General features: G+C 32.7%; 1 protein-coding gene across 2 annotated transcripts in view; it reads left to right on the top strand.

Annotated features, from left to right (window-relative positions):
* The window catches only part of LOC144967921 (intraflagellar transport protein 22 homolog), a 17,898-nt gene extending 8,950 nt beyond the window's left edge, over positions 1-8,948 (top strand). The window contains exons 4-6 of one of the 2 annotated variants that reach the window (XM_078905697.1): positions 452-550; positions 4,725-4,822; positions 7,250-8,948. In XM_078905697.1, the coding sequence (XP_078761823.1) occupies positions 452-550; positions 4,725-4,822; positions 7,250-7,401 (349 nt within the window). In that variant the 3' untranslated portion in view covers positions 7,402-8,948. Of the gene's footprint in view, positions 1-451; positions 551-999; positions 1,101-4,724; positions 4,823-7,249 lie in introns of both variants that reach the window. The other variant, XM_078905696.1, reaches the window with a different exon arrangement.
* The last annotated feature ends 1,052 nt before the right edge of the window (positions 8,949-10,000 follow it).

Raw genomic sequence — 10,000 nt, 5'->3', positions numbered from 1 at the left:
TAAAAATTAAAAATTTATTAAATCTTCACTAATGTCAGTGCTCTTGTTTCTTTATAAATTTGACATACATTATAAATTTAAAATAAGGTTAAATGATATTCCAATTAATTGAACATGTGCTAGGTAGCAAGCTTGATTAATGAGTATGTTCACCTGCCTACTAGTCAATTCTTTTAGAGGCTGGTATGAGATTGAGATAAAGCACTGCACCATCGCCTGGAGGAGATGGATACAAACTCGTATCCTTCTCCAGGAGGAGATGGATACAAACTCGTATCCTTCTCAATCACTCATCTATATCCTATCTAGGAATGGCGCTTTGTGATGTTGCACTAAATGGCTGACTTTAAAAGAAAAAATCATTATATTATAATCATCTCCAGAATAGAGCCATTCTTTCATAAGCAGAATGCTGCTAATATTTACTTCATATTTCCAAAATTTTCAATAGATTTGAAGCATGCTGGCCAGCTATGATACGAGATGCTACTGGGGCAATATTTGTCTACAATCCCGATCAACCTAATCATGACAAGGAACTTGACTCATGGTAATATTTTCGTCCTATCTTTTGCGATACTGATATTCATTTAGATTATGATTGTTTTTGACTTAGTAATGCCGAGGTTTCGAAAAATCATTTTAAAGAATTTTTATTTTATTTTGTGGTGTGTGAATTTTTTTTTTAAGGATAGGAGTTAAGAGGACAAACGAAGTATAGATCGTTCAAGTTCAAGGACTGAACACTACTTCCTATTTGTTGAAATCCATCTTTATTGTTAACATTCTCGACGTGTCTAATGATTAAATTTGCACACATATCTTTTCCTTCATCAATCCCACAATGAAAAATCTGCGATTGCTTAGATCTTCACCAGTCTTTATGCAGTAGTATTGATGCTGTACATATATAATATGTGTCTCCTTTTTATAGTTTAATATTTATTTTTAAATTGCATTTTTGTTCTTTTTAGTCTGTTGAGAAATCCATTTTTTCAGGCTGCGAGTGATTCAGTCTTTATCTGGCCTGAAGTCACGCCAGTGTTTGTGTGTCGCCTTAAAGAAATGGGACAGTGGGCAACGAGTTAAGACTAGGCCTTGTAAGAGTTGATTTTGTCATTCCAATTTCTTATTAGACACCAAATCGTCAAAGTTGAGGGAAAGCAGACATTATGAGTTTTTACATTTTCTTATGTAGGAATTTAAACAAAAATGTCATAGGTGGACAAAGTTGTTTTGTATTTTATAACTCTTCAATGCAATATTCATGATATCTAGGTACAAAATCACCACTGGATTCTTGCCCATTTGCGATTGCTAAAATCAGTTGTTTTACCTCTAGCTTTGTCCATCATCTCATATGACCAACTTTATCCACAATAAGCTATGACTCTTATAAATTACTCAGCCATACTTTTAGTTCAAAGATTGTCTGTTGATATCTGCGTAGAGAACGTTATTGTTTCAATCTTTATTCAAAATAATGCAAACTAAATACTTTTGTCTTTTTACACATTGACTATGAGATGACAGTGACCTTAATTCACAACCCCATCATTATTTTGACAATATAACATATTGCAGCATCCCTATTGATTTATGTCTAAAAATTTTAACATTTGATTGTTCCCTCAACTTTAAGACTAATTTAATTCAATCCAAGCTTTACCATTCCTTTTAGGTCAATTGAATGATCTGTGCCAATATTGCTATGTGATGCAACAAACACAAAGCAACTGCATGCTGTAATATATTATTTTAGAGTTATAGAATCATTGAAAAAGTGGAGTAAAAATTGTGTTGTGTTGGCCTGTGAGTGATATCTTTGTGACGTATTGTATAGTTAAATCAAAGTGTACAAGTTAAATGTTGTGTTTTCCTCTTTAATTTCTCTCCTGTTACTGCATTGTCATGTTTTGGAATACAAGTCTTATAGATTTAGGCAAATATTCCAACGGGTGCTAAATGTTCATGACTAAGTCATATAACAAAGTTTTGGGTTTGGAACAGAAGAAATTGTTTAAGTTTGTCATGAATAAATGGGGACACAAATTTTCAGTTATATTTCTGAGTCAGAATTTTATCATAACAGTTTACGAAATTGTAATAACTAAATTTTGATGTTTTATAATAAAATATGTCAAATACATTTGGTTAAGCAAGGTTTTTCCTATGACACCATTTTTATGGTAATTGATTTTAAGTGTCAACGTCAACATACATCTGAAATTTTTTAGCATGAATAAAGACATACAATTTTGTCAATCCACGACACATAATGTCAATGTAATCCTCATCACTGCTTTGCCTTCCCCTGCAGCAATCCCAATCTCCCTGCCAAACTTTTTATACAAATCTACCTAGTGACTCATTGTAACCTTATCCCAACCTTCAGCCAGGTTATGAATTTACTCAATCAAAGGGCTCAAGTCCTTTATTTTTTTCAAAAGGAATTTATCGGAGTTTTTTTAAATGAATTAATAATGTTTTATTCATTTAAAAAAAAGTAATGATGTATTTTTTATTTTTCTGGAAGTTTATATTTTAAATTATTTTTTTTTAATCAAGGGGAGTCTCTGCAATAAACGCTTTTATATTATATATTATCAATGAATATGTTTTTTAAAAAAATTATTTCACTTTATTTATTTATCAATTTTTGTATTATCGTGTTTGAGAAAAAAAAAAACAACAAATAAATGAATAAATAAGGGTGTGTGTTTGCAAAACAACTGAAAATACTATACTACTTTTCTATTTTTAACCAAAAATGATTAAACAACAGGTAATAGTTTGTTTGTTTTTTTTCCAAATATTAGTATATTGTTAACTCTATCTTATAAAAGAATTTGAAAGAGTACAAAAGAAGTTGCAGTACACTTTATTTTTTTAAACAGCTGGAAAACCAGTTAGGTTTATTTTTTAAGTATAAAAAAATTATAAAATTCAAATGAACAACCGTTGTTATTCATCCCCATCCATCACTTAGGGGCATGTCAAATAAAACTTGGATAATTTGATAAATTTTGCATTTCAAAAACCTGAATATGGTGTAATGTCTTCCAAATTTGATCAATTTGCATTATTACAATTACAACTGTTGTCACCTACATTAAAGAAATACAAAAGATACGAATGTAGTACATACATTTTAAAAAATATTATGTACGAATCCGTTTTGTAAAGCTTATCTAATTTTTTTTTTTTTTCTTTCTTACCATGTTTCACCCTTTCTATAAATGGTCATGCTTTTGGGTGTAATCAATCCAGGAAAAAGTGAAGATGAAGAGTACTATTATAGCTGCAGTTTTAGGATATGCGAATAGTCAGTGGGTAGAAGACAGGATGGACAAATATATTACTTCAATAAATAAAGTTCAGAAAAAAAAATATGTTGGATTAATAAGAGATAAAGTCACATCATTGTTGAACTCTCAAATTAAAGTAACTCCTTACTTTAACGTATCTTAATCAATGCACAAATTATGTGTACCCTACATCACCTTCCTCCATCTGAGTTGATCAGATGCTCTGTTGCCACGCAGTTGTCTATGAATGCTTATGACATTGAAATACATTGTGTCAATTCGGGAACAATGCCCTGCTAGGTGAGCTGCCGCACCACCACTGGATTCTTGCTTGATTGTCCCTGGCTGTGTTTGGGCATTCAATAACACGGGCTGCTCTTTGTTTCTCATATACTATCAGCAACCACGGCTTCATAACCATGTCTACAATATTCTGGGATGCATTTTACATCTGCTGGTAGGTTGTCTGTGGATAGTCATTCAGGGCATTTATTTTTCTCATCAGTCCAATGGGTCTTTTGTCTCCTATCCATTCAATTTATAAATTGAGGAGTTCAAAAATTCAACAATATCGTTATGGTTTTCTAAACGTTTTTACAAGGGCTCTTTTCAGCTTATCATATTTTCAATTCTGAGGAGGGATGACAAAATACAATTTGTATCTCCTCTGCTATGTTGATGTCCAATGGGCTGACAATGTAGTCATATTTTGTTTGGTCTTGTGTGATGCCACAAGTGTCAAATTTCTACTCGATGCCGGCAAACCAACTTTCAGGGGACTCTGTCCCAAAATTTCCGCAGTTTTAAGGAAATGTTACTTATTGTCATATCTTGTGTGTAATGAGAGGCCAGACAGATCATTGTTGTTTGTTTGCTGCACCATGTTCAACGTCTGAGTCAACAATTTAGAGTTCGCTTATAGTCAGCAGACGAAAGACAGAATGGACAGATCTACAACTTATGAAGTACAGAATCAAGTATGTTGGTTTACTAACAGAAAAGACATGTCATTATTATTGATGATATGTTCATTACAGATTTTTTGGAATTGCTTTCACATCAAAGTAACTCCATACTTTAGCATAACCTAATCCATATGCAAATTATGTGCATCCTACTTTGTGAAATACAACACATAAATTGATAAGCAGTGTAACACAATTTAATGTTGAATTTCTAATCCTTTTTGTAAAATCGCCCGCCCCCCCCCCCCTCCCCCCCATAAACCGAGTATCCTCACTAATGTAATGAAAGCATAGATATGGATATCATTATGTGCTATACCGATAACTCAATCAAATATGGACGTAGGGAAATTTAACTGCTTACAATTTCTTCCCTTATATATATTTTTTTTTTTTTTACAATTTGCATAACTGCTTTTATATGATGAAGTCTTTTCACCTTACAAAACAGGTTTAGCTTCTTGATTGGAAATCAGCATGTGAAAGAGAGCCAATGCTATGTGTTTGCCCATCACAAACCCAATACCGCTGGAGAATCCACAGAACTTTGTAAGATGTTTTGAGAAATGTGACGTCTTATTTCAGATCTGCCACTTGTACCAGTAAAATCAAATTTGCAAATCATTTTCCTTTTTTGGGCGGAATTAGGTGAGGGATTGGGGGGGGGGGGGGGGGGATGGAGAAGGCAATTTGATCATGTTTGACTCAACGTCTCAAAACGGTATTATGTCAGGTGATGCAGATGCTAAAATGGGATTTGGAAATTAAAATGATCAGAAATGTGAAATATTAGTTTGTATCCCTATAAATAGAACGAAATTGATGTCACTCAGCTCTTTGTTATTTTTTTAGCCAGTCATGTTTATGAGTAGTTCTCACCAAGTTGTATTTATCAAACGATAAACGTTTAAGGTTACACATAGTTTTGTGTTTTGGTAAGTTATATTCAGCTGGTGAAATGTTGTGATATTTTTTTTTTTTTGGATAAACGCACAGCATCAATAAGAAACTATATTCATTTTCCTCAACAAAACATAAAAAACTTAACACAAGGCTCATATTTTTTACTACAAACTCAATTGTTAGCACCTAAATCACCCCAACATGATACCATTTAAAAACAATGTCACATATTCTAATTATCGTACTTTGAAAACTGGTTAAACTGAGAATAAACAGACGCCATTGTCTATGTTAGTTATTAAATAATGATAGTCAGTAAAGAATCAAAGCATGTTGCTCGTTTATCAGCACAAGATACAGTAATTAATAATTCTTCAATGTCATGAACTAAAAACACCAGAACAATATCACATGTTAAATACTTATTTATAAATTAATAGGCCAAAAGAAAAAGGGGCGGGGGGGGGGGGGGGGAGATTACACCCTTCCAGACGGTTTTGATTAGATGCAGTCGATGAAGATAAACTATCTATTGTTGTTCAAATGGGTATATTGAAGGTTTATAAACTGTGCCAAGTCAAAGGAAAAAATGCACGTGTCAGAAGTGGAGTTCAAATCTAAGATCAATGGGTTACAACGCTTTAATTATTCAACCATCTTACCTCAATTCCCCCCCCCCCCCTCCCCTCTTAATGCAATGGTTCAGTTTGAGTTGAGTGTATGATGTCATGAATATTTTTTTTAACACACAACAACAACAACAACAAAAAAGAAAAGAAAAGAAAAAAAAATTCTCCTGTGGCAGGTCTGATCATTTTTACAACAACTAACCAAGTTAAGAATTTTTGAATTGGTTAATACACAAAAGCTTCACAATGGTGTGCTTTCTTTTAGGGGTGGGGGGGGGGGGGGTGATAATTCAAAACAGTTTTAAGTTCCCTTGCTTTAATATCCTAAATATCTTGTGTGAGTGCTTCCCTTGTTCTCCTTTGAAAGCTTCTGTATATTTTTTTTTAATTATGAAAGATTCTATCTATTACTAAGTTTTTGTTTTTATTATATATTTTTTTTAATTGTCACACAAGTGTTTTACTTATTTTGTTTTGTTGGGTTTTTAAACACCCAGGTACTTACCAATCTTTAGTCATTTAATCTTTTCAAGTTTTCTTTTTTTATTAAATGATTTCCCCCCTGTCATTCTTTGTCTTTTGAATTTTGATTTTTAAAAAATCGAATTTACCCTTTGGATTTAATGCAGGATGAAGGTATAAATCATGGGCATGTTGCATGCTGTCGAAATGGTGTAATAAACGCCTTTGTTTTGTCCATGAACCGCTTGTTTGTCAACAGTAGTTTAGAGGTGTTATTGAAAAAAAAATATTGATTGGAATAGTTGTCACATATTGTCTTATTATAATATTGAGCATGCATGTTTAGTGTATTGCAATGTTAATGTAATATATTTTAAATGTCAAATTTATTTTAGTTTGAATTTTATTAGTTGAATTATAATAAGTAATTGACATTGAATATGTTCAAGTAAATCACTGTAAAGAATAGGAAAAGTGCAGTAGCATGTTAATTGTATTGACTGTGGTTGTTTTTCTTTTTGGATTATATTTTTACTGTGCTAAACTACTTTAGGCACAATATAGCAGTTCGAGTAATATACTAAGAATCACTAAGAATGAACGAAAAAGTTAATTTTAAGTTTTTATGTCCTTAACAAAAATTATAACCTACTTCACTTTAAACCTTTTCAATGGAGACTTTATATGTTCAAAAAGCAAGGAGTCTTTTAAAGGCAATAGGCCTATGAAGTATTATTATTATTATAATCATCATCATCATCATCATCATCATCATCATCATCATCATCATCATCATCATCATATTATTATTATTATTATTATTATTATTATTATTATTATTATTATTATTGTTATTATTATTATTATTATTATTATTATTATTATTATATTATTATTATTATTATTATTATTATTATTATTATTTGATAAAAATTCTTAGTTGATGAATTTGTTAAAGTTTGTGACCTTCTTCTTTCCCCAGCAAACAATTTTTCCCGAATTCCTCTGATCCACACAAACCTAGAAGAAGACCAAGAATCAGTACGACGAGAGTTCAACAAATTCCTCTCAGCTCTCGTCAAAACTATTTCCAGCAATCGGGAGCAGGAAGAGCTGAATATCATGAATCAATGAGCTGAATTATTTTTTGTTGAAGTCACAGGAAACAGCCATATGAATTTCTATTATTATACAAAATATTTGGAATTAAACATTTTAAAAAAGTGAATTTTTGCACATTGGTAAAGTGGCTGATAAGGTTATTGAGAATTTGAATTAAGCATGCAAAGCATTGCAATTAAGAAAAGAAAATATGAAGAATAACACTTTAATAGTCCAACTCTTAAGATTGGTTACTTTTTAAATATTATTATGGTTGAAAATTTTCGAGTTAAATGTTAGTTTGAGTATAGTGACAAACCATGAGATGGAAATCAATCGCTTTGCTCATTATTGAATAATTACAAAACACTTTCTATTTTGGCCTCTGTAACTGTTATGTTCAATATCCTACCCATAAAGTAATGCTCTTTATTGTGTCATTTATCGAGCTGATTTTTTGGGTTATGGTCTCGGTAATTTATGTTTGAGATGTAAATGTGTGCACACGTGCTAATGTGTGTGTGTGTGGGGGGGGGGGGGGGGGGTGGTAAGTTTGTGTGTGTGTGTGTAAAAGCGTATGTGACAGTGAGTGAGAGAGAGAGAGAGAGTTGATAATGTATTTCCTATGTATTTTTTACCGCTAAAATACATAACTGTATGATAATATCACCTGATAATAAATATTGTTTTCAAAATCATTTGCTTTCACATTTCATAATTCCATTTCCTAGATGTAAATTCAGAACCAAATGATCATTTCTGTATATTTAAAAGAGTGAACGAAAAGATAAATATGGCTTAGCACCCTTGATCTTTTGGTGTCTCGATAGATCGGTTGGTAGGGCAAAGATATGAAAAAGTGTGTATGAAACAGCCCCAGACAAAGCAGAATGAAAAATACAAGAAACAAAACATTTTTTTAAAAAATCAGTCTGCCTCGACTGGGGATCTAACCTTAGATGGGATGGGTTTGTTTTTTTCGAAGTGGCAATTTGGACTTGAGTCTGAATAGCCTCCCGTGGCTATTTGGACTCAAAAGTCCAGTGTGCGTGCGCAGTGAAAAACAGTATGGCAGTGAGCAGAACTGATAAAGAAACAGAAGAAGAAATTCTCTGGCATGGCAGTTTTTTGCATCACTTGCGGCCGCAAAAAATCCCAAACTATGACTTTACATTTGTTGCAAGCGCCGTGAAACCCTTAAAAACAAACAAACACCTTTCTCTTTCATGAACTAATTATAGGTTTTTAGGAAAATTAACCGCAATTTTTTTTTTTGCAAAATTTACTGTTTTTATCTTGCAAAATTTGGGATTTTTTTTTTGCAAAAAACCGCCATGTCAGAATTCTGTTTTGCTCATGTCAAAATAGCTCATGACTCTCATAACCCCTGCTTTGGACTGTAGAAGGATTGTTGCTTGTCTAACACTATAAGAATATGTTAATTTTATAAAAATTGTCCTGTTTTTGTTTGGCATCGCGTTTTGTTGCAAAACTTTTCCTTTAGACTGCAGTTACTTTAACTTACTTTTGTTACTTTTGATCAATGATCTTTTCTTTCCAAATAAAGTTACTATAATTGATATTTCGATTTGCATCAATTCTATTTAATTATCATTATTTTTAAAAAATATTTAAAAAACAAAACAAAACAAACTATACTGCCATGGAAGACTATTCAGACTGAGTCCAAATAACCTGTTGATTGCACATGCGCATTGGGATTGGAGACCGAATAGCCAGGGGAGACCATTCAGACTCGAGTCCAAATAGCTGTAGTGGGCAGGGAGGTACTTGTTCTTTCTTCTATCCCCCTGTATCTGTTTTCCAATTGCTTTCTGTCTTTGTCTTGGAATAAGATTACTTAGTTTTGTCCTGACCATGGCCGAAGTCCTTGGCTCGGAGGGAAACAGTCGAATGTATAGTTATAGTTTCAGGAGATGATATTTTTTTCCTTGTAAATCATCTCTCTATTTTGTTATATTTTTTAAAAACTTTAACATGATTTGTAAACATTTGAGTGTATTCCTCTTAGTGGGATCTTGTGCTGGTGTCTGGGTGAAACATTTAGGTAATCTCAAACTAAGAACACTGATAGTGTGCTCTTGGAATCTATATCTGTTCCCTATTTGAACCATTCCCCCTCTGTCTGACTTTTTCCTCAAGTCCTTTTAACTGTTCATCTAGAATGATTTAACTATGCCATTTTCTTCCTGTTTACTGGCGCTGATATGACCTAAACGTGTTGCAAGCGGTGTAAAACCGTTAAAAAAACCAAACAAAACAAACAAAACACCTTACAGGCAAAGAGACTTGCATGGGTACAGTCGATGTACTTTTAGTTTTAACCCCTTCATCCAGATAAGGTTGATTGTTTGTAATATGCGGCGGATTGCTGAGTTCTTTAGATCTGAGGGAAAATACCTTGCGATAGACAAGCGTCCTATCAGAAGGGTAGCTCTCACTGGTACTGATATTTTCTGTTTAATGTAACAGAAACCAGGACAAACTCTGGCCATATGTAGCTCTGAAGGATTACAAATTTACTTCACCTTAGATCCTCATGCACTCACGTCTCGACAGTCAGAACGTAATGATTATTATAATGATGATGATAATGGTGGTGGTGGTGATC

Source organism: Berghia stephanieae, chromosome 3 (assembly GCF_034508935.2).
Source record: "Berghia stephanieae isolate SIO BIC M18660-M18661 chromosome 3, UCSD_Bste_1.3, whole genome shotgun sequence".
NCBI lineage: Eukaryota > Metazoa > Mollusca > Gastropoda > Nudibranchia > Aeolidiidae > Berghia > Berghia stephanieae.
The sequence above is the reverse complement of the archived record's forward strand: the minus strand, read 5'-3'. Positions and strand labels throughout refer to the sequence as shown.